The sequence below is a fragment of the Branchiostoma floridae genome, chromosome 19, assembly GCF_000003815.2.
Source record: "Branchiostoma floridae strain S238N-H82 chromosome 19, Bfl_VNyyK, whole genome shotgun sequence".
Lineage (NCBI taxonomy): Eukaryota > Metazoa > Chordata > Leptocardii > Amphioxiformes > Branchiostomatidae > Branchiostoma > Branchiostoma floridae.
Window position 1 is genome coordinate 9,091,907 of NC_049997.1, and position 24,047 is coordinate 9,115,953.

Sequence of the window (24,047 nt, forward strand, 5' to 3'; positions counted from 1 at the left end):
GGTAGAATACGGATGGTACCCAGGCATAGTGTTACCCTATTTATGTTATTGTTTTGACCATGCTGCTGTGCTTTTAGAATGATGTGAGTGAGCAGGAGCAGCGCTGGGGAGCCAAGACCATCGAAGGCTCGGGGCATCACGAGTCCATAAGGTATGGTACATTTTGGTACATGTACCCCAAGTAAATTTATAATCTCTAGGTCCACAAAACACAGATAAATCACACATGCTTTACCAAGGATTTCTTTAAACAAGGAAATAGGGGTGCTGTGCCATATTGTCATACCCTGACCATGCGCCCCTGTACCCTGGGAGCAGATCCTCTAGCAAGTATCACATGTGGCCATAGTCTTCAAATGTGACCTGTCTGATAGTAATTTGGCCCTTAGGAGCCATAAAATGCTCCATTCTAGCTTCACACCCTAGAGCTAGTAGAAGTAGAAAGGGAGAACTCTATCTCCCCCTCTTGGTCTCTCCACTCAATTGCAGTGCTCCCCCCTTGCAATTTTTTTCTAGAGAAAACCCTGCTTTACCTTTTTTGCCGTCCTGTGAAGGTGCTTGCGATCATTCCACAAGTTAGTTATATTTTCCAATCCCTATGATTGCAAAAAGAAACTAACTTATCTTAAAACCAAATCTGTAATTTGTAACAACCATACCAAATTGCTTACTAGTAACAATAACTCCACATAGTTATGTTTTGAATGCAAAAAAATGGAATTATGATTACTTAAATCTAAACATTTTCAGTCTAATATCATGTCCATCAGTTACAGTTCTATACCTGCAGTTTGTGAGTTGCTCACTAGGTGTCATTGCTTGTCCTCTCCTGTGATTGACAGCCTGGATGCGCTGAGAAAAGGCGTGAGTTCTGATCACCAGAGGGTGAAGGAGAAGGAACTGGAGGAAGGTCCGAAGGCTTCGTACGGCTACGGCGGGAAATTTGGTGTGCAGAAGGACAGAATGGACAAGGTAAGGAAGGTCCGGGGAGATGGTGTACAGGGCTCGAAATACTGGGTGCATGTGCACCCAGGTGCACCCAAAATTGGAACTGTGCACCCAATTATTTTCTGTGGGTGCACAGGGTGCACCCAAATATTTTCTTTGGTTTGTGTTTGTAAGGATATCAAAGTATACTTAGTCTAGTATAAACCATATTCTTGACATCTAAGTGTTAGAAAGATGATGGAAATGTCTGTCATGGTACTTGTTTAAGAATTTACAGCTTCTAATTAAGTTTTGTAATTAGTTATTTCTGACATTCTACTTCATTTTATGTGGTGCGCCCAAAATAAATTTGGTGCACCCAATTTTTTAAGCTGGGTGCACCAGTGCACCTAATCCCCAAAATGAATTTCGAGCCCTGGTGTAAAAGACTATGTATCCTTAAGTACTCTGAAGAAGCCATTTGGCACCGCTATTTGTAAATTGGATATGGAGTTAGGTAGCTGTGAGTTATAGTTATAGTTATAAGAACACATGAATTCCTTTCTGTTGTTAAGACAAATGAAAGGAAGATTCAAATTTAACTTTAAGGAATTTGGAAACGGGCATTTCGCTAAAACCTCCTAATCGGTACATGTACCATTCTTGTAATTTTTCTCCAAACAAGACTCTTTGATCTATTTCCTGCAAAAAAACATATTTAAAAAAAAACATGGACTTATCCAAACTTTCGACTGTCTCACTCGTAAAGGAATGAGCAATCCACCGGCTCTGTGAGGTCACTTTATGCAACTAAACCATGTGACACAGTGATCAGTGGATCATAAGTTGTAGAAATTCTGGTGCTTACCCAGAGACAGGATGCAAGAGAAACTTCAATCAATTGTTCCCTTGCATCATGAGTTGATGCGTGGCAGCTACAGACAGTTCAGACAGTTCTCGCCACACTGCAACTTAAAATCCACCGTTCACTTGAATTCCTTGTTTTTGTTGGAAGCTACAGTTCATCTTTGCTCTGTTTTATTTTACGCAGGTTGCTGTCGGACATGACCACATTGAGAAGGTTGAGAAGCACTCCTCAGTGCTGGATGCTGCGAAGGGTTTCGGCGGGAAGTACGGCGTCCAGTCGGACCGTAAGGACAAGTCAGCAGTCGGCTGGGAACATCAGGAGAAGCTGGAGAAACACACATCTCAGCAGGGTATGTTCTGTATTTAGTAACCTTCTCCCTGCTATCCACATGTAACCCTAGCCTGGGTATAGAGCTACTTAAACAAATTTCAGGTACAGGTACACTGGTTCAACTTCTGGCGCATTTCGCATCAAAACATGGGTTTTCTCAGGTGGGTATGACATCCGACCCGCGGTCGGGCCGATACCTTGGGCGATACGGAATACACCATGTTATATTCTATATATATGTAACGGTGAGTTGAACATGTAGATAACTGTCTTTTATAGTGATAAATTGTCATCTTTGTATGGTGAATTACATATTTAAATTTCAAATCAATTTCTTTGCAAGTTTCTCAAGTTTCAACTGCCAGAATATCATTTTTGTCATTGTTCACTTGTGTCAAGAAGTGATTTAGTTTTTTTTAGGTACAGGTACAGGTACAGGTACACAGCCCTACCTGGGTACTATCTGGGTAGTAGTTTGCTCCTATGTTCCCTTCTGCTACCGTCAAACATTTACTGGTGACGTCAGTTAATGAGCAAATCAAGGAATGGGTTCTAGAGCGCTCGTTCAAACAGGTGTCCCAACACCAAGCGAACAGAGGGCGTTTCGGGTGTTGGGATGCCCGAGTGTTCAAACGAGTACTTGAACCCATTCCTTGATTCACTCACGTGTAAGTTCGGTATCTATGTACATACTTTCCAAGCTTGTTCAAAGTGCGAGACTGTGATGGCTGGGCCATGTTGTGAGGATGCCCAGGCTAAGATTTCCCAGAGTGGCACTTTATATTGATGAGGAAGGGAATGGTAGGGGGCAACAATCCAGATGAACCTTTTCAGTTGCAGAGATACTGTAAATGCAGAAATGTTCGCGGTGGATTAATGTTCGCGGTTTTCGCGGTGACCACTTCACCGCAAACTGAAAACCACCGCGAATATTTTTCTATTATGGTATGAGACTGCAGTCTATGGTGTTACCGCGAAATTAAATCCACCACGAAAAGTCCTTTTTCCTGCTACCGTGAAATTAAATCCCCGCGAACTTAAATGCATTTACAGTATGTTGCAAAGGGGAGGGTTTGCAGCATACAGCAGCGAACAAAAAAACTGGAGAACAATGATACTCATTGTAAAAGCTACAAAATTAGGCTAAGATGATGATGATCATGTACAATTGTAACATTAATCAATTATTACGCCCTTATCTCCTGACTGATTTGGCAATGATAATTGATGATTGCAGACTACTCCAAAGGGTTTGGCGGGAAGTATGGGGTACAGAAGGACCGTGTGGACAAGTCTGCTGTGGGCTGGGACCATGTGGAGAAAGTCGACAAACACGAGTCACAGAAAGGTAGAACAGTGATACATACAACGTTTAACCTACTACTGTATGTGTTGCTAAAATGATATAGATGCGTGGCAATTTTGGTAAGATATCATGAATAGAGGTTCGTACAAAAATTCAGTTACAGGTATGGCCCAGGTACAGAGGATCGGGTCCAGGTTCAGACCTGAACCTGATTGTCTGTGAAAACTTGTGAATTGGCATACTGAAAAAGTGGTCCATTTTGCTACAAAGGAATCTGTTTGGTGGAGTATATGACTCCCACTGGTCACAGTTTTAGAATGCTGTCTTCATGTAAACAATGCTAATTGCCTCTGTGCCTCTATGATGATGATGACTGGTTTATTCAACCAACAATTCATATATACACGACCCAGATAGCAGCCCTAAGGCTGAATTGATAGGCACGTTCACATTACAATTGGAATAAAATCTGTTAAAAATATTTACAGCATGTCATCATTAAAACAAGAAATTTACTGAATAACACCATTAAGTAATTAAATAAACTATTAGCAAGGAAACCATATAGTTAATCGGACTTCTCTTGAAAACCACCCACCCCTAGTCCTGAGTATTGAAGGTTATTTGAGTACAGTTTTGTATGAAATATTTACACGACTTTTATTTCAAATTCCTCAAAGACTTTGATGCTAACCCTTTTTTATCACATCCACTGGTACTTGTACTAAAAAGTTAATTGATTTTGAAAATTTAAAAGGTATGGTTTAATATAGTCAGACAGTCTGCCAAAAAATGACTAGTAGTGGTGAGACTGATAGAATCTGGTCTATATGGACAGATGGTCTTTATGTACATGTAGTAAACAGGATTCTTATTAATGCTCGTGTCAATACGAAAAATCATCTATTGTATGACGATCGCACAACCTATGTACAAATGCAATTGTGAACACCTTCTTTGTTCATGTGTGCCGCCCTGTATTCCCTCACGCTGCGTACATAAGACTATTCCCACGGATTTGGCGGAAAGTACGGCGTGCAGACGGACCGTCAGGATAAGTGTGCACTCAGCTGGGAGCACCAGGAAAAACTCAGCAAGCACAACTCACAGAAAGGTTGTCTGGTCTCGGACACTGTCCATGGGCATGAGAGCTGTTGTCTTGTGCAGTGTTGATGGTTTTAAGTCATTTTCACATAGTAATGGTGTCATTATACCACGAAAGTTCATTGCTCGAAATACCCACAGTCTTGCACACTCGCAAACGCAACATTACCACATTTTGCTTGGTGCAACTTGATTTCAAACCCAGGTAGCCAGTGTGGAATTTTGCAATTGGAACACCACATTTCCCCCACCTACATGAACAAGCTTTTGGCATTTATTTCATATATTTCTTGAGAAGATAAAACAAAGCAAAAGCAAGCTGTATTGACAGGAGTAAGTAGTTATATGTAACTGGAAGAAAAGATGGTTGATTAGTAGCTGATTTGAGGAAAGTAATATCGAATGGAACTGAAATGCTGATGGTGCAACCTAGCTTTTGACTCAGGTTGCCACCTGGGCAACCTGGCCGAAAAAAGTATTTCGAGCACTGGACCTGGACACTGTCCATGGGCATGATAGCTGTTGTCTTGTGCAGTGTTAATGGTTTTAAGTTATGTTCACATATTAATGGTTTTTATACGTGGGGTGACCTTTATCCGTTGTTTTTAAAAACAGCACATTTAGGAGTATTTAGTCTGCTGACAGTGGTTTCAAATTTACAATATTTTCAAAATGTTCCGATTTGACACCACCGTCCGTCAACTTCATATCTCTGAATACGTTTTTTCTTACAAACAACGAATATAGGTTACCCTCGGATAAAGGTGAACCAGTGTTATGATGATTGTATATAACACTATTACAAGGTTTTTCCCAACACAAGAAATGCATGGTTACAAAATGTATGTTTTAAGGTCAAATTTTTTTGTTTGGTTTCAGTTCTGCTCCTCAATTTTTTGTCACCCAACTTCACAAGATAACTTCAGCATTCACCCACTGTTACAATAGCCTGAAGTCAAGCCTTGTTTGCTTTAGTCCGCTCCTACATGTCAATATTTGTGATTGAAGCATACATGTTGAGTTACAAATATTACAGATTTTGGCTATGTTTAATATGTAACATGTTGTGTTTTAAAAGTTTAAACATTTCTCCTAATCTATTCCAATATACCTGTGAATGCTAGACAGTAAGTTCACCTTTATCTGCAGGGGTAACCTTTATCCATTGTTGTAAGTATTTAGGAACATCAAGTGAATGGAGTTTGGTTTCAAAATTATTTTCAAAACGTTGAACGTATTGATCCGTCTATCGACTTGATATCCCTAAAAAAAATACCTTTTTTTTATTAGATAAACAGCGGACATAGGTTAACCCACGGATAAAGGTGAACTAGAGTTACTTGTACTGGCTGACCAAAGAGTTTTCTTGTTCCCTCACTTAGACTACTCCAAAGGGTTTGGAGGGAAGTATGGAGTACAGAAGGACCATGTTGACAAGTCAGCAGTTGGCTGGGATCACATCGAGAAAGTCGACAAGCACGAATCACAGAAAGGTACATTGTACAATCATATTCAAGCATATCAGATTAAATTCTTAGTTGCATGGCAAATGCTACCCAATTCTATGATTCTTTGTTTTGCAATTCCTGACTTTAAAGCTCTTTGCTATAGTGTGTCTGTGCATGTGATGCAACAAGTATGCCGTTATTGTTTCAACAATGCAGGGCTTTAGCCAGCTCGAAATTCCAATTGTCGCGAAACCGCGAAAATTGATTAGAATGATTGAACTGAGACCTTGAAAAACGGGTTTTATTTTTAATGAGATTATCGTATGCGAAAGGGCGCCGACACGCATTGTCAACAATCATAACAATAGCAAAACAAACAGTGTGTGGCTTTTACGACCGTGGACAGCGTCCCCAAGCCGCCTGTAGCTTTCACCAAGGATTTTTGTCCGTCAAGGTTGACGGATTGGTATGAAAATTTTTCCGTCCGACGCAGCAAATTTCCGTCAATTGACGGAAAAACGGACGCTGGCTAGAACCCTGCAACAATGTATTTGATAAGTCTAATAAGTCACATAGTGTACGGACCCAGGAGACTGTCATATACATGCTTAACTCCTTTTTTCTTGTATTACTGCCATGGTGACAATTGTCAGATACAACATGCAAATAATTTTACCTTACACAAACCGCTTAATATATTACCCTGGTTATCAGAGTACACCACTAGCCGGCCAAGGGAATTATGCTGCCTACGTAGCGGCTTAACTCCCCGGGGCGACTAATTCAATTTATGGAGCATGTTGCTAGGGGCTCGGGAAAGAATCGTAGCCGCGAGCGCTGTTCTCTGGCGACCGGGGTGCACTTATATCAGCCCTTGTTAGAAACAGACATCAGTCTGCATAATACTTGTGTAGAACTTAGTAGAATCTGCAAGCATGACTCTATAGTTCTGAGTGTGTCACCCCCCTCCCCACTTAATGTAGCTCCCCTCTGCTTTGAGTTTGTTGAATGGCACTTGTATGTAGCATTTCTTCTTTGTAAAATGATATAGTATCTAGGAATGGGTAGTAACCAGTATGGTTTTCCGGTACAAAATCTGTTTTCTTTTTTGTTGTTGGACCAGTCCGGAAATACGGACCTAAAAAAAAAAATCAGTGAATTTTCTGCGCTGGTACCCACCCCTGGTAACGTTAGATGTAGTACTAGAATCTAATAGTAATACACTGGAATCCAGCCTTGCTAGCTTTAGTGCAATTCCAAACGTCGCTACTCTACTGTTGTCACTCTTTTTTGGCAGAATAGCAACTGTTTGGAGCAAACTAAAGCAAGGAAATTCCAGGCTACTTAATCTAACATAATGCTGGGTAGTTAAAACTATGCTGGTTGAAACATCACTTCACCCCCCTCCCCTGTAGTATCCCCACTGCTTTTATAACCCATGCTTGTGCACATGTAGATTATTCTCAAGGCTTCGGTGGCAAATATGGTGTACAGAAAGACCGCGTGGACAAGTCAGCTGTTGGATACGAACACCAGGAAAAGTTAGAGAAGCACGAATCGCAGCAAGGTGAAACGGAAAATCCACAGGACATTTTACGATCTTACATTGAATGAACTCTATGATTTGCTAAAAGAAGTTGTGTGCAAAAGAAGGCAGTGTCATAATGAAAATTGCTGTTTTGTGTTTGGTAAGATTAACTGTTAATTCTGGGGGAATTATGACCTCAAGACAATGAAAATGTAAGAAGTAAGTCTGGAAAGCTGTTTAAAGTGTCAAGGTCAACAGTAAAACTGCAGAAGATAAGCTTTCAAAAAAATTTTATCTGAAATAGTTTAAAAGGTTGTTTGACATTTTCCGTAAAAAAAGAACTGCATATTACAAACTTGTATGAAAGTTTTATGGATTATCTTCAATTACATCATGAAAGCTGATTAAAAGGTTTTTGATTGCTACCCTTCATTGTAAATGGAAAAGCCCAAACTAAGACAGCCTCTGCTCTATATCTGTGTATTTCAGACTATTCCAAGGGATTCGGAGGGAAGTATGGCGTACAGAAGGACAGGATGGACAAATCTGCTGTAGGTTATGAGGACCAGACCAAGCCCGAGCTCCACCCGTCCCAGACCGACACCAAGAAAGGCTTCGGTGGGAAATTTGGCGTGGAGTCCGACAGGGTGGACCAGGTGAATTCTGGAATTGACTGACTTTGACCTTGAAAACAAGCTGTGAAATAGGTCTTCTCTCATTGAATGTTTCTTATAATAACATAGGTTATAATTTACTTCTTTTTAGCTCTCAGAACCCTTAGATGATGGAATGCTACACCTTGTTTTAATGTCTACTTTTCAGACTATTCTCAAAAGCATAGCACATTTTGATTTTGAAATTTAGAGCAAAAGGCAAGGGTGGTGAAAAGTCTCCCTTCATAAGATATGTATTTATCAACATCTATGAAGACATACAGACATTCAACATTGTCAATACACAAAGAATATAAAGTATGATATGTGGCAAGTTTTATGCATGACTGTCACAATATGAAATGTCTTCATCTTGCTTCTTTTTGTTTCTTAGTCTGCCCATGGATTTGGAGATGTGGACAAACCCAGCTCCGCTTACCAGAGAACAAGGCCAGAAGTCCGTAAGTATATAGTATAGAACAAGGCTATTCTGCTTAATATCTGGATTTTAAATTTCAACAGTTTAGTTGTCAGTTTTTAAAGCAATCACTATCTACTAAGCATACTCCATTTCCTGTCATGAATTTAAAAATTTTGAATGGATGGGTCTGTCCTAACTCAGACAGAGAGACTGTTCCTTGAGACAGCCCTGGTAATATATTTTATCACCTTCACTAAGAAGATTTTGTTTTGAGGAGAGTTTGTGTCTGACCATCTGTAAACATGATTACTAGTACATGTACTTAAAAAGCCTGGGTGGATTGTTTTTATACTTTGTTGGTACTTGGTGTTCATGAGACTTTGAGTTTAGATTTTGAGACCACTAGTGGGCTGTGTTGTATGTGTTTCCCTACCTTCTGCCAATTTCTACAATGTACATGTCTCAACTAACCCTGCTGAAACTTAATATACTTTTAAGTGTTGTAAGTTTATATGACACTGCCAGCACTGGGAGTTAAGGCAATGCATTCACTGCTAGTAGTGCTACTATATTATATGACTAGATTTCTTTAAAAAATAGCACTGTTTCATAATAATAGCATCACACAAATGTTAATGAGAGAGACTTTTTGCTTTTCTTTCTTTCTTCACTTTATGCACTTCCTTTATTCTCTATTGTACATATCATGGGTTTCTGTTGTTCTTTTGTTTTCTTTTAGACTTCTCTCTAGGATTCTCTGCCTTCTGCCTTCACTTTCTTCTTCAGTTCTCCATGCCGTAGTGGGTACTTCTTCTTTTCCTTTCACATTCTTTTCAATAAACCTTAATGACTTTGGTTACCTTCATGAAATAGTCTGTAGCATATGCATCTTTCAACATGTACTTATTATTTGCCATTGATATATTATACACATTTACATCAACTGCAACAACTTTTACTATCCTTTATTGAAAGAATGAAGACCTTTATTGTACATTTTGCCTGGTTACCATGCTAAGTACAGGTCACAACAGAGAGAGAATATAGTATTTTATGATATGATTATTATCACACACCTAATCTAACACAGAAGTTCGTCTTCTTCTTGCTTGTTGGTAATAGTGAAAATGTAGGACTGTATGGGTTTAGCTATGGTCGGTTTGTCAAAACACATTGGGGAATTTAAAATTTGTCAGTGCTACTCATATGTTTAAAGTGAATGAATCTACTTTCTATATAGCTACATATGAGTATTTCTATCATTAACATACACAGTACAATCAACAACGATGTGCACTTAGTCTTCTACTCTGTTTAAGGTACAAGAAATATTCTGCTGCTACTGTACTTACTCTAGGTGGTGGCGGAGCTGGCAATCTTAAAGCCAAGTTTGAAAACATGGCGAAGGCCAACGAGGAAGAAGCGGCAAAGAGGGTCGCAGAGGAGCGGTCACGTCGCGAGGCCAAGGCCAAGGCAGAAAAGGAGGCCGAGTTAAAGAGATTGGAGGTGGGCCAAGTTTCTTTGTTGTTAAACACTATTCTTTCTATCTTCAAATACTTAACAATTCAATCTCTACAACAACTGGTTAAAAAGTTTACCAAGATTTACTTCCAGACATTTTGAGTGGCATCCATTCTTCAGCGTCACTTCATAAATGTATCCTTTCTATCATTTAAACAACAAAGAACTTATTATGCTTGTGCTTATTATGAGCTTATGGTTTATGAGCAAAATTTGGATGCTACTGGTGTTTTTGAAAAGAATATACAAATGTAGGAACCTTATCAAATGAATATGATAGTGCATGTAGTATCACCTGGTTTCTTTTAAATTTCATTTTGTTATCATGCAGGGAAAAAGATGAACATCGTCTTTCTACTCTTTGGAAAAAAATTACAAAATGAAAGAATGGAGTCACCAAATTTTTAACGAGTCTTCTGGTATTACCATTGCTAAGAACATTATATTGTGGCCTTGTACATGTAGAAGTGTGATACTACATTGTTTTGTATAAGTATAAGAAAGACATTTTTCTCTTACCCAAACTCTCCACAGACTGTCCTTTCCTGCTTCCTCCTAGTTTATTTCCCTCACACCTTGCTCAATCCTCTCTGCATAGTGGTGTTGCATGGAATTGTTAAGAACTGTTGGGAGTATTCTGCCACAGATTTCAAAGTTCTACCTGATGATTAAGAAAAAGGTTATCAGGTCAATTGGGGTATATTTGATAACAGTTACTGAGAAACATGATGAGAAAGAGAGGATTTGGAAACTAGATAAAAAAAAAATATAATTCAAATTTGGGAAGAATAATCGCTATACTCTCAACAGTCCTTAATTGTAAACACTGACTTTATGGCCCCCTTTCCACTAGACGGTGATCGATGATCAACTATACAATGACCAACATTGTATTAGTTTTGTCATGTTTGGATGCAAGATATGAATTAACTATGTTTTGAAAACAACAAAAAATGGAAAAAATGTTATCACACACAAAATTTGTTCTTTGTGAAATTTGTGAGCCATACGTCAATTTTTTCGCTGTATGTTGCTCAGGGGTCACAGTTTCTAGTGAAAAGGTGGTATAAAAAGCATGTTCCAGTGACTGTCAGTATTTCTCTGCATCTCTCTCTTGCACTGTCATGAGCCTCTGCACTATGCAGTACCTGCGCTCGCTACCTTTGCCGCCACTTCCGCCCGTGCCACTGAGCACGTTCCGCATCAGGAAGAAGGTTTGTATCTCAGTCAAACATCTTATATTTAGAAATCCCCCCTGAGCTCAAGTACAATTGTAACTTACATGTAGTACTTGTAGTACATTGTATCTTTAGTAGGTTCAGACATCTAGTTGACATCTACCTAATACAGGAAAGCAAAGCACTTTCTGGTGTGTGTAAAAGTGTTGAAAGTTATGGTAAGTTAAACATGTCTTAAGAATGACATTTGGCACAGTCTAAACCATACTGTTTACCAATTCTAAATAAGGACAGCTGCCCATGCTGGTCATTTTTTTGTGGTCCATGCTAGCATTGCATTTAATGTTTTTTCCCCAGGTTTGACCTAAACTTAACTTAATCTATAGCGGTCGTCGGTCTTCTTTAAGTCCCTTGAATGGTCACTATTAGCATTGTTTGACAGTATGTCCTTTCATATAGATTATTCAAGCTACATTGTAATTGTAATTTAGTTCGATGATGGTGTGATTTTTTTAAAGACCAGGAGTCATTTTGGTCAAACAAATCTGAGATGACATACAAAACAACTGACAGTGTCCAAAAAAGAAAATGTTTGAATAAATTGAATGTGTAATTACCACACAATGTACAGTACTAGTCTTGTCATTTTGCCTACAACACAATGTTGATTGGGCTAGCTCTCTCTGACTCTTTACGATGAAGTGATGTACTGATTTCTTTGCTGTCTCTTTCAACAAACTTCTCAGCTTGTGTGCTCCCTTCACATTTCCTACTGTATCTCTTCTCTTGCTTGCCACAAGGATGGAGGCAAGTCCCGCAAGGGTGCCGACAAGAAAACTGCTGAGGTGTGGAAACAATGAACTCTTCTTGGTTATTTCTTCTAACCTTTCCCTGTAGTGTCTTCTTTTCTTTCACTGAAATTGGACTATCTAACATGTAACATTAAATTAAATGCTTTTTTTCTACAATAAGAGTGAAAACAGTGTCACAGATTTATCGGCTAGTCAATGTTGGTCACCTATTCTTAAGAAGAAGAAGAAGAAGAAAGTGTACAATGTATTATGCACATTCCAGGCAGTTTAAAGAATTTGTCTTTTTTTCAGTTCCACAGGGCAGGTAAAATGAATGTCTCTGTTACTGTCTGTAGGAAAGTCATAATATTATTGGATGGAATCATCTCAACATTGGGATAGCATAACCAACTGTACACCAGAAGAAAACAAAACTTTATAATCTTTTGCTCACAATAAACCAAGAAAACTTCATGAGGTTACGTTTTCCCCACCACCCAGGCTGACAAGGCCAAGAGGAAGGAAGAGGAAGCTGCTCGGAGGAGAGCCAAGGAGGAGGAGGAGGCTGAGAGGAAGGCTGCAGCTGCTGTGCAGGAACCAGAGCCGACCTACGAGGCAGAACCCACGTACGAACAGGAGCCTACTTACGAAGGTGAACCCCAGGAGGTAAGGGAAGATCAGGTCATTCAATTTACAGCCTCTTAACAATAGTTTAAATTTCCTATACAAAAAAGAGGAGGAAGCAACTCTTTCAGACTTTTCTGGGATACAAACATACCCTTGTATGAAAGGTCATCATTTCATTCCAAAAAAGCAACTTTCACCAAAAATCTAATTGCAGAAACGTCTGAGAATTGGGAAAACAACCTTTCACCTCTCGACCACACCACTACCCAGTGGGTAGACCCCTGTGCTAGGACAAGCCCAACTCTGTATCCCCTGATAACCACAAAAAACAATTCTTGAAGTTTTAGATCTAGACCTGGTACTACCTTCAACCACCATCAATTTGCATGGCGGATGGCCGGCATATGCCCGTGATGGACCCAAGGATGCAAACAACCTTATCAACATTAACACTGATAGTTTATTTAGATCAGCCAAGGGGAGCCACTACCTCAAATTTAAACAGCCAGAACAGTGGCACACAAATTGTCATTGCCCTGCTTGGCACGGTTGTGACGGCTCCCACTGTTGAGTCATTCTGTGCCAGGCTGGAGGTTTGCCCGCCCTAGCCTTGGACCGTAGCTGCCCACTTTCATTGTCCCTGATTGGTTTATTCAGGCCTGGAGTATCAACTTTAGATGTATTACATTGTGTAGTTGTAGACACAAATTTCAGCCTAACGTTTTGTTTCAAACATAATACTTAAAATTTGTACTTGAGCATCATTCTGCTTTTTACTTCGGAGACTCAAAAGTAGATCTGCCAAGTTTCTTTTGTTTTCATTGTCATTCTTGCTGTTTTTTATTGTTTTCAATTTGTTTCATGTTCCTTGCAGTATTAGCTTGTGTTCCTGTGTTACTGCCATAACAAATTTTGCTTTCAAAAACTACTTGCTAGGATCAAGAACATTTAACTTCCTGACATCTGTGTGAACTTTGTGTTTAATTTTTATTTCTTCAAGTTTTCTTCCTTGCTTGATGTAGTTGATCACTGTTCTAGCGGTATAATAGTCAGTTGCTTTGCTTTGTGTGTTTTGTTTTGTTTGATTGTTTTGTTTACGCTTGTATAACACCACTAACAGGGTATATATGAGGCAGAACCTGAACCTGAGTCAGATCCGGTGTATGAGCCACCCCCAGAGCTGCCCAGTCGGGCCCCTGTCAAGTCAGAGCCAGAACAGGTGTGGTAAAACGCAGGGTTAACATACCTTTACCTGTACAATGTCTTAAGGTGAAAGGGTTCCTATTGGGATTCAAACCCAGGACCTCTACTAGGATGCTGCGTCCAACAACCAAAACTACCAGGTCACTGCGTGTGGCATTGAAGCTTGTCAGAAGCTACTTGTATTATCAAGATTTGCAACATCCAGTATGTAATGCTAGTTCACCTTAATCTGTGAGATAACCTATAGTTTGTTGTTTTTCAAGGGATCTGAAGGATGGTTGTTTCAAATTGCAATCTTTTCAAAGTACTTCAATTTTAATTACCATTAAATGTCATGTTTTTTAAAACAACGGATATGGGTTACCCTACAGATAAAATGGAACAAGCATTACATATGTGTTGTACATGTACTTTATGTGGCAACTCTTGCTTGTACATGTACAAATGTAGCTTCTGACAGTGAGTGTTTATTGTATACCTTAAACTGATACTTCACCTTCTTGAACATGTCTTGCCTATGGATTGTTTTTTCATCATGCAGAAAACTAAGAAAACAAAGAAGGTATTCATTCAATTCAGCTGTTGTGATTTATAGTTTGTCTGTCAGTCAGTCATATCATGGACTGGTGAGTGAGTGAGTGAGTGAGTGAGTGAGAGTGAGTGAGTGAGAGTGAGTGAGTGAGTGAGTGAGTGAGTGAGTGAGAGTGAGTAAGATGAGTGAGTGAGTGAGTGAGTGAGAGTGAGTAAGATGAGTGAGTGAGTGAGTGAGTGTGAGTGAGTGAGTGTGAGTGAGTGAGTGAGTGAGTGAGTGAGTGAGTGAGTGTGAGTGAGGGAGTACTAGTGAGTGAGTGAGTGAGTGAGTGAGTGAGTGAGTGAGTGAGTAGTCAGTGAGCAGTTTACTGATATTTTGTTGTTTTTCCACAGATTTATGAGCCAGAACCGGAGCCCAGCAGGCCTGCACAGCCACAGCAGGAGGAGGAAGATGTCTACCAGGAAGTGGGACCACAGGTTGTTTATTTGTTTGTTTGTTTGTTTGTTTGTATTGTATACCTGCTAAACTACCTTATGATGTAACATACCAGGTTTATAATGAAGAGTACAAGCTGTATATCCAGACTGTAGAAACCTGGTAGAAATGACTATAAACACTACTCCGCTTCGCTCTTGTTACTTTCTTGAACCAGTAAGCACCAAAACATGTAAAATTCTGGTCATTTCCTACTCAGTCCACAATCCTGCCCACTGATTTTTTTCAGGTCCGGTTTTGTAATGGTACATTATAGTTTATACGGGTACCCAAACCTAGTCATAACCTTTGGATGATTAGCTCATGCAGCTATTCATTGAGTCAAAATGTTTTCATATGTGCGAACATCCACCCGAGCGGATCAAACCATTCCGGCCAAAAATAGGGGTAGGAATCTCCCGAGCAGCCCTCGTAACCCCTGCTTTGCCTATTGGGTTAGTTAGTCCTCACTCATAGTGAGCAATTGGGCTGGTCTTAATCATGATGTTTCTGACCTAGGGCGAAGACTGGCTGTTACAGTTCCAATCATGTAACCCGTAACCTTGAGTGGCCTTCAGGCCTTGTTACGTGGTGACCATTGAGTAAAAAAAAAAACTAGTGCGAGATCTCTTTTATATTTTGTACATTCATCTAACAACCTAATGTCTGACCTGTGCCAGGATGATGATAATGACTATGAGGCCCCACCAGACGGAGATGCTGAGACCTACACTGATGTGGGGAGTCTCAGTAAAGATGTCACTGCCATCGCTCTGTATGACTACCAGGCTGGTCAGTTTATTCTCCTCCTGACTTCTGTATCTCAGTCTACAAAATGTATCTATATATTGTAGCTGGCATAACCACCCTTTGGCATAACACATCAGCTTCTGTATCTATATTATACTATTAGCTGGTATGACTGCCCTTGGGTGCATAATACCAGCTTTTTTTTTATATTACTTCTGTAATATACAATGTATCTGGTATAACAAACCTTCACCATAATACACCAGCTTCTAAGTTCTATATATAAATAGTGGAACTGGTATATAACAATACCCTTGGGCATAATTTCTATCATTCTATACAGCTCGTATAACTACCCTTGGGTGTAACACACCAGCTTCTGTATATACTAAGCTGATATACATGTAACTGCTCCCTGGTTGGCAAACTTTGTTGTTGTGAGGAATGAAACCCCTTACTATCCCCTCTGGGAGCTGGTAGACCAACCCAGTTCATTCTATTGATATGTGTAAAGGAAGATGGCAACACGGTTTCAACTCATGGTTACCTTTTGTACAGCGGCTGAGGATGAAATCTCGTTTGACCCAGATGACGTCATCACCAACATCGAAATGGTAAGGCCGACAGTCTCCATCTTAACTTGATGATTTTGCTTTTCATTTTGTGACATGGACGAGGTCTATGGTACAGACTGTAGATACATGTACATGTAGATGAAGCTGAATGTATAAAAACATCTTGTAGAGACCAGAACAAGTGAAGCAATCGTATTTTCACAAGCATTTTCTAAGTTGGGGGCTGTGTTTGGGGAGCTTTGGGCTGCTCAAATGGAGTTTTCTTACTATAAAATGCTGCTTGATTGGCCTTGCATCCTCCTTGCACAGTCTTCAGTTGACTTTGTAAATACATTAACCTGGTCACCATTTTCCTCTGGACAGGTCGGCTTTGGGGTGCTCAAGCATCGACCTACTTCTGTCAGCCTGTCTGAGTACTGGTCTTGTGAGATTTTGCCACAAGAGGCTTGTAGACTGCCTTTTGAGTTTTTACTGTGACTGTCAGTCAAAAGAAACCTAACCGAACCCTATAAAAATTCCCCCAGCCTTGGCTAATTTACTGGACGGGCCTGGCTACCTTCACAGCACTGTAGAGGTACATGTAATGGCAAGAGCCCGATAATATGGTTAGCAGGCTAAAAATACGTGTGCAAATGAGACTGACCTAATCTTTCATCCTTTTTTCCATCTTCAGATTGACGAGGGCTGGTGGCGTGGAGAGTGTCACGGACAAGTCGGCCTCTTCCCAGCAAATTTTGTGGAGATCCGACAGTAGACCAAGTGTTCTTACCACTTACCACCCCAGCTACACACCAACAATCTTATTATACCCGTCACATTGAAGGAAAATCAGTGGCCCCGAACTCTGTCCAATATGATAGGGTAGATTTTTAGGTGAAAAATATGCTGGAGGTGATTTTTAGATTCTGCAACATTTTGCAAGAAATACGAAAGAACCTTGTTGAATGTGTGCCGGGGTTGGATAAAATTCTGTAATATTTTGAAAATATTCTGGTGTTTTTCTAAAAAAAGGGCATGTTCTTTGACTGTTTTAGTTTGAGCAAGAAAATGAGCAATTTGATACATATGTGAAATACAGTAAGTTTTATTGATATTAGGGTATTCTGTTTTAGAACAGGGAAGAAACAAAAGCATTGACTAAAAGTGGGATCATTACATATAACATGTAAATTGTCTGTTAAAGGGCTGTTTTTTGTTATACTTAGGAGTCCTACAGAAAATCTGGAGCTTCCTTCTTTTGTAATCATTTTTTTTTAAATTTGCTGATGCATGCAAATGATTTATTGCAGGTTTGCATTTATTGTAGGTTGAAAATTTAGTAGTTCTGTATTCAGCTCATATCACTCTCGATATAAAGGTGAAATGATTGTACACTGCAAGGCTATATAACCAGCAATACATGTATTGGGACAGACATATGGGCACCTAAATGAGCTTTCATTTAGCTTGAAGCTGTCTCTTGCCAAAAAGAGCATATCGTTAACTACAATGTACTCATCTAGTAGAGTCACACTACAAATACATAATCATTCCCATTGTTACACATCAATTGAGGTACAGTGGAAGCCAGTTAATTGCACGTCGGATAAACGCACACTTCAGTCAATTGCACGGAATAGCCAAATCCCGTGGCGGTGTGGTCCAACCGGGTGACTTCGCATTATCGCACACGCCGGATAATTGCACGGAATTCGCTGGCAAATTGGGTGTGCAATTAAGCAGCTTCCACTGTATTTTGAAATAAGCAGACAAGGCATGATTAACCGGGAATTTTTGTTACATTATATAAAGTCATATTTAATATAGCAACATACTTGTACATGCGTGGTGGAGGTTGTGGAATTAAGTTTATGCAGACGGTGTAAGTTGACAGTACAGTGTTTGAGGGAGGAGAGCCTTTGCACTTTTCAATAAGAATTTTATTATGTGCCATTTTCTGATTACTACAATTTCTTTTCTATTGATACAACTGTGGTAATTAGCAAGAAAGCACTACACATGATAAGTTCAAAAAGCTCCTGTTATGGACTCATTGGGACAGGCAGCTATACTCTCCAAGCAGAGGTTAGGCTCCGGCTGTTTTTTTAACGTTTTTTTTTAGTCGTTTTTATCGGGCTTTCAATTTTTTTTTATATCTTGCTGTGTCAAAACCTGTGTTTGGCTGGCGTACTTCAAGAAAAATGACAACATAGAAAGCCCGATAAAAACGACTAAAAAAACGTTAAAAAAACACCCAGAGCCTAACCTCTGCTTGGACAGTAAAGCAGCTAGCCATCTGGATGCACTTCATATGCCTACCTGGGAATTAGGTCTTTTAGCAAAATGCATTGTGGGTAGTATGTCAAAGTTGAAGGCCCCAAACCTGCAAACTGTACGGTTCTTGTGTACACCACGTCTGATGCATTTTTTGTTTATGTCTCTTAACTTGGGCATGGTACCCAAAACGCTTTTCACTTTGCATGCGCAGCTGGAACTATGAACAGGTCCTGGAGTATTTTGTGATGTCCCAATCCTTACAGTTCGCTGGACAGCTCTCCAAAACGAAGTTCAGGGCTGGTATTTGTCTACTGTACAACTCAGATTTAGGAAGAATTACACTTAGTCTATTTTTCGCATTCCATTCCTTTAATACATTTTAGCTTCTGAAATTTCAACTCACAGTAGAAATAACATACCAGTGTGAGGGTGAGTGTTTTTAGATATACTCAACAAGAAAGTAGACGTTAGAAAATAGCTTTCTGGATAATTGTTACAGGTAGTTAGATGGATAAAACATATGACAAGATATCCGAGGATAGATTATTCAGTGTGATGTATGATAGTGCCATTTGATCTAATGAGATTCTGAAACAATGTACTTATGAAATTTGTGGGGTTAACCGGTTAGGGACAGTTCAGCTACTTTGGGAAATCAGATCAAACATTTCCTTAGTAGTTATCGATGTACATTGACATTTTATAACACTTTCAGACTGCAAAATGCAAATGAATAAAGCGATCTAAAATTGTAAAATCATTTTCTCTGTAACCACATGTCAAAAGATATTTCGATAATTTATTCTCAAGTCAATGTTTTCAGAAGAATTGTCAGGACATTCTCTTGACTTCTTTATGTTTAATTTGACAAATGACGGTACTTAAAAAACTTTGATTAATTAACAGTTAATTAGAAACATTTAGAATGAATGAAGATTTTAAGCAATGTCATTTGTTAAACAAAACGGCACGTAAGGTGGCATTGTCATGATTGATATGTGAAATTTTACTGGTGAAAATTAATGTAAGGTGAGGATGTTTTTTAGATATTACATTAAAAAATATTCAAGTCGTTTGTAAGCAAACTATTGTATACACAATTTTCTATGCAAAATATAACTCTTGCTCCAAGCGGATGGTTTGTTGTGATATGTAGCTAATCTCCAAGCAGATCCTACGGTAGCATAAGATAGTATCAAAAGCTGCCAGAGGAATTTGTTTCACTACATGGCAAATGGACACCTCTTGGCTGACTACACTCCTTGGCCAGTTCGGTACTATCTTATGCCATCGTAGGATCTGCTTGGAGATTAATATGTAGCCACTACCAGCCTCCACATGTCCCCGGAAAAATGTTAGAAATTGGCCAAATAGAAACACACTGGAAGAGTTGGCCAGCCCAAAACCACAGTTCTCGCCAACTTTTGGCCAGCTAACCCTTGATGTGCTCACTGTCTATTGGGCAATTTATCAGGTTGTCTATTTATCCCATCTTTCAGAGAAATTAAGACTTGACACTTTTACATTAATTATGCAAATTAGGGACTTATTCGCATATTTGGTATCTGCTATTCTTCCACCTGTGACAAACTACAAACGCGCTACCAAGGTCACATCCTAGGGGGGCCCATATCGACCACGACCTTTGTCTTCCTAACACCAACCAACATCATGATATCAAATGTCATTGTAATCCACCAAGAGGTTCTTGAGTTATGCTGACTACAAAAACTGACACACAAACACCCCAAAACAATACCTCCATTTTCACGGAGATAGAAATGCGCAATTGTGAATACAACACAGCGATACAGTTTGTCATGATTTTATTATAGCAAGTTTGCATGAAGGTGGGAACGACATGCAGGCAATCTTATTACAAGTTATGTCAGAAATACGCAACGTATTTCACATACAGTCAGTATAATTATGAATCGTGCATCTTCTTCAAATATTTGAGCATTTACCGGTCTGAAAACCTTTCTTGCTCTTAATGACAACTATTTCCTTGTATTTCTACCGGTCGCAAATCTTTTCTTGCTTTCCATAGCAACTATAGCATAAATAAATTCCTAACAGTTTATCTGCAAAAAGCCATAGCTTGTAGCATATGCATGTTCACTTGTATGTGTCTTCGCATGCTTTAATGACAGGCGCCAATGATCACGTGAAGATCACACGATGTTCTCATGGTCGCAAGGCTGTCCTGAAAAGGAACGTACAACGAATAACTATATATTTGCAAACAGTATCTTTAATTTTTACTAACGTAGGTCTAATAAAAGTTTTACTTTGTATGAAAGTTCATCTGTGTTCACTTGGAAGGATACACTACATGAAAATGCTCGCACTTCACATCAGAGCCCACCCTCAACAGAGACGGGGGGGCGACACAGACTTTCTGATACTTATGACCCCCTAATGCAAAAGTTGTGTGTCCCTGACGTGTCAGTCATTCTGTGAAAAGTCGACGGAGTTCGTCCGGAAATTTAAAGGGGTGAGTCCATATAGTGTTAATTCCAGTATTGGATGTAAAGTGTTAGCATTTGTCTATGAGGTTTCACTTTCTTTAACGTATATTAGATAGATACCTACGGAAAAGCGTAGGGATGAAAAAAGGGCAAAATACAAGATAACAAAAATGATTTGCACTATATCTGTATCTATATAGCCAGTATAACCGCCTTCCAGCGTAACACAGCAGCTTCGCAGGCACTCGGCGCGGCAGCAGCTGGTTATATTACACTGAATGACCCGTCACACCTAACGTTTACATATCTATCTGCAAGCGTTCTTTAAAACTATCCAGGGAGGATGCCCCTACTGTGCTCTGTCTTACCTTTTTTTTTTGTTTATTCCTTTTCCAACATGACATCCCGTTTCTCCAGCAGCTCCCTGGCCATCTCCAGGCGCTCAGCGGCCAGCCGGCGGGCCAACAGCGCCTTCAGGGCCGCCACGTCCCGGGTAGCCTCGGCGTCACGCTCTGAGGTCAAACAGTGGCATTCAATGAAGAGCTAGCCTGGATACCATACCCCAACCTCAAAAATATCTTTTGTGTTGGGGTCTGGCAGGATGGCTGCAGAAATGTTCTCGAAGGCCCTTGCTCAGAGGGAGGAGAACCTAGGGTTTATGACCACTCACACCACAGGTAGCCAGCTACAACACACCACAGTTGGTCAGCAGGCTATCACATGTAGTAGCGAATCAGGTATTTGGTGGCCACTGTAATGGATTCAAAAAATACAGTTGGGGGTCATTAACCAATCATGGTAGGGGTGTAGTACCTCCTGCTGATCCTGCTGCTGTTCTATTGGTGGAGTTTTTTGCCCACTATAAGGTGCAAAATTGAGAACCCGGCCTATGCCATCCTGCCAGACCCCTGCACGATAGATACTTGAGATCGGGCTGGGGTTTGGTTTAACATTCTAATGAAGAGCAGGTTCGAATTCAATGTTTTATTCGGTAAGGATCTCGAGGGCAACACAACTACACCAGAATTTCGTCCTTATTGCAAGGCCTGACAACAAATAACCACATAAAAGACTTTTTACACTTGTGCTTAATATAATACAACAATGAATTAAAAGTCGTGATGGACAACCATACTGAAGACACAAACTTTGTAGTGCGGAGAACGGCTAAATGCTAAATGGTACTACTGGGTGATTGTCGTGTTATTGAGCCGGATTGCGCTATGGAGGAAAGAATTGCTAATATATCATGAAGCTTAAGGCACAAACCACTGTGATAAAGAATTGATGGTCAACAAAACTCCACACACTGTTGGAATTTACAGCACGTGATAGTTTATCAACGTTTAAGAGTTATACGACATATAATCCAACTGCCTGCAAAATAATCAGAAAATCCACCTTCTTTGAGACCAGTTATTCGATTTTGCTATAGGTTCTTTAATTGGTAGCTTCTACCAGGCATCATAAGCCGCTGGATAGATAGTAGAAGTTGGCCACATAGACAGAAAACACGAGGAGTACAGTTTGTCGTCTATAGTAGAGGGCATGAAATTGCCTGCGGTGTTAATTACTTGTTTCGTTGTCCCTCTCCAAAGCAGATAGACAAACATGTTCAAAGATGCATTGATGAAGGTTAAACATCCAGGCAATAAGATACGCCAAAAAGCAGTTACTCAAGCAACTGGATATAATTTGGGAAACGGTCAGACGTTTCAGACAGCCATCTGGTGTCTTTCGTCATTGACACTGGAGGAATTTTGTTTGAGAGAGCTTTTCATAGGCATAGCTGTGAAAGAGACAGGTTTATCCTAACTATGAATGGAATGTTCAAAGATGGTTTCCTTACCTACGCCTCTGCCAGCCCTCACAAAGCTTTCAGCAGTCATCATCTGGGAGGAGATGACCAGCACAGCAAGAACCAACACCAGGGCGGTTTTCATCTTGAAGACGGTAGTGCGGTTGAGTTGATGTCCTTGTAGTTCTGTAGCTCAAGTGCCTTAATATCACCCGAGTTGTCGCCTTTTTATATCTTTTCAGAAGAGGTATTTGCATATGTAATAACCGGAGTTACGCTTCAATGCTAGAAAATGCTTGTTTGAATGTTTGAAGTTTTTCGCACCATGCTGGTACTATTGACCTACATGTACGCTCATGTATGGGGAAAGTTTTATCTTCTTTTCGCTACTTTATGTTTTGCAATTGCATAACGTAGAGTATCAACTACCTTCATTAGTATGTACCTTCAATGCCACCGCGTCCTTTAGACTTTTCTCATTTCGTGCAAAAGCAGGCGGGAAAGCGTTGTGTAAACATAATTACTTAATCGGGGTAGATTATCCTAATACTACTTTTGCTATTATATATAGACGTTTTCCGGTACATTAAGAAATAATAAACATGCTGGTTCAATTATATTGCGGAAACGATGGTTTGAACCGTGCACATGTATATTTCAACAGCTCCTTTATCTGGAACACGAACACCAGACAGTTCCCTCGTCTTTCTACGTTTAATAAAGGGGTCTTTGGTACAGTATAAATGGCAGGTACGTGGCGCTGTATATACTATACTAATACACTGAACAGATACAAATTCAAAATGAGCCTTCGATTACTTAGTCAAGTGGTTTTAGATTGTACTAAATCCCATTCACTTAAATTTATAAGACTTTCATTACAAACTGTATTTGCAATATTGTATGAGTGTTCGTTTTCTTTGCCAACATATGCCAAATCAAATATATTATGTACATTGTACCATGATGCCGTGCATTTTCCATCGCTCAAATGTGAGTGAGTGCGTGAGTGAGTGAGTGAGTGGGTGGGTGAGTGAGTGAGTGAGTGAGTGGGTGGGTGAGTGAGTGAGTGAGTGAGTGAGTGAGTGAGTGAGTGAGTGAGTGAGTGAGTGAGTGAGTGAGTGAGTGAGTGAGTGGGTGGGTGAGTGGGTGAGTGGGTGAGTGAGTGAGTGAGCGAGTGGGTGGGTGGGGTGGGTGGGTGAGTGAGTGAGTGAGTGAGTGAGTGAGTGAGTGAGGTGAGTGAGTAATTGAGTGAGTGAGTGAGTGAGTCAGAGATTGAGTGACTG

The 24,047-nt window shown here is 39.9% G+C and overlaps 1 protein-coding gene and 1 long non-coding RNA gene across 9 annotated transcripts in view; one reads left to right on the forward strand and one right to left on the reverse strand.

Annotated features, from left to right (window-relative positions):
• Window positions 1–19,623, forward strand: part of LOC118406421 (src substrate cortactin-like) — a 21,718-nt gene extending 2,095 nt beyond the window's left edge. For 2 of the 8 annotated variants that reach the window (XM_035806463.1, XM_035806464.1), the window contains exons 3-18: window positions 78–151; window positions 843–972; window positions 1,979–2,144; window positions 3,363–3,473; window positions 4,435–4,545; window positions 5,918–6,028; window positions 7,440–7,550; window positions 8,001–8,167; window positions 8,559–8,625; window positions 9,943–10,091; window positions 12,577–12,741; window positions 13,823–13,921; window positions 14,830–14,913; window positions 15,592–15,703; window positions 16,220–16,275; window positions 16,910–18,168. In XM_035806463.1, the coding sequence (XP_035662356.1) occupies window positions 78–151; window positions 843–972; window positions 1,979–2,144; window positions 3,363–3,473; window positions 4,435–4,545; window positions 5,918–6,028; window positions 7,440–7,550; window positions 8,001–8,167; window positions 8,559–8,625; window positions 9,943–10,091; window positions 12,577–12,741; window positions 13,823–13,921; window positions 14,830–14,913; window positions 15,592–15,703; window positions 16,220–16,275; window positions 16,910–16,990 (1,794 nt within the window). In that variant the 3' untranslated portion in view covers window positions 16,991–18,168. Of the gene's footprint in view, window positions 1–77; window positions 152–842; window positions 973–1,978; window positions 2,145–3,362; window positions 3,474–4,434; window positions 4,546–5,917; window positions 6,029–7,439; window positions 7,551–8,000; window positions 8,168–8,558; window positions 8,626–9,942; window positions 10,092–12,576; window positions 12,742–13,822; window positions 13,922–14,829; window positions 14,914–15,591; window positions 15,704–16,219; window positions 16,276–16,909; window positions 18,301–18,475 lie in introns of those variants that run through there. The other 6 variants (XR_004830037.1, XM_035806465.1, XM_035806467.1 and 3 more) reach the window with 6 other exon arrangements.
• Window positions 19,624–20,301: 678 nt separating this feature from the next.
• On the reverse strand, window positions 20,302–22,974 carry LOC118406442. Its single transcript, XR_004830038.1, has 3 exons — window positions 22,813–22,974; window positions 21,332–21,475; window positions 20,302–20,698 (listed from the first exon to the last, which is right to left on the reverse strand). It is a non-coding gene; the product is annotated as an uncharacterized LOC118406442 (long non-coding RNA).
• Window positions 22,975–24,047: the final 1,073 nt, after the last annotated feature.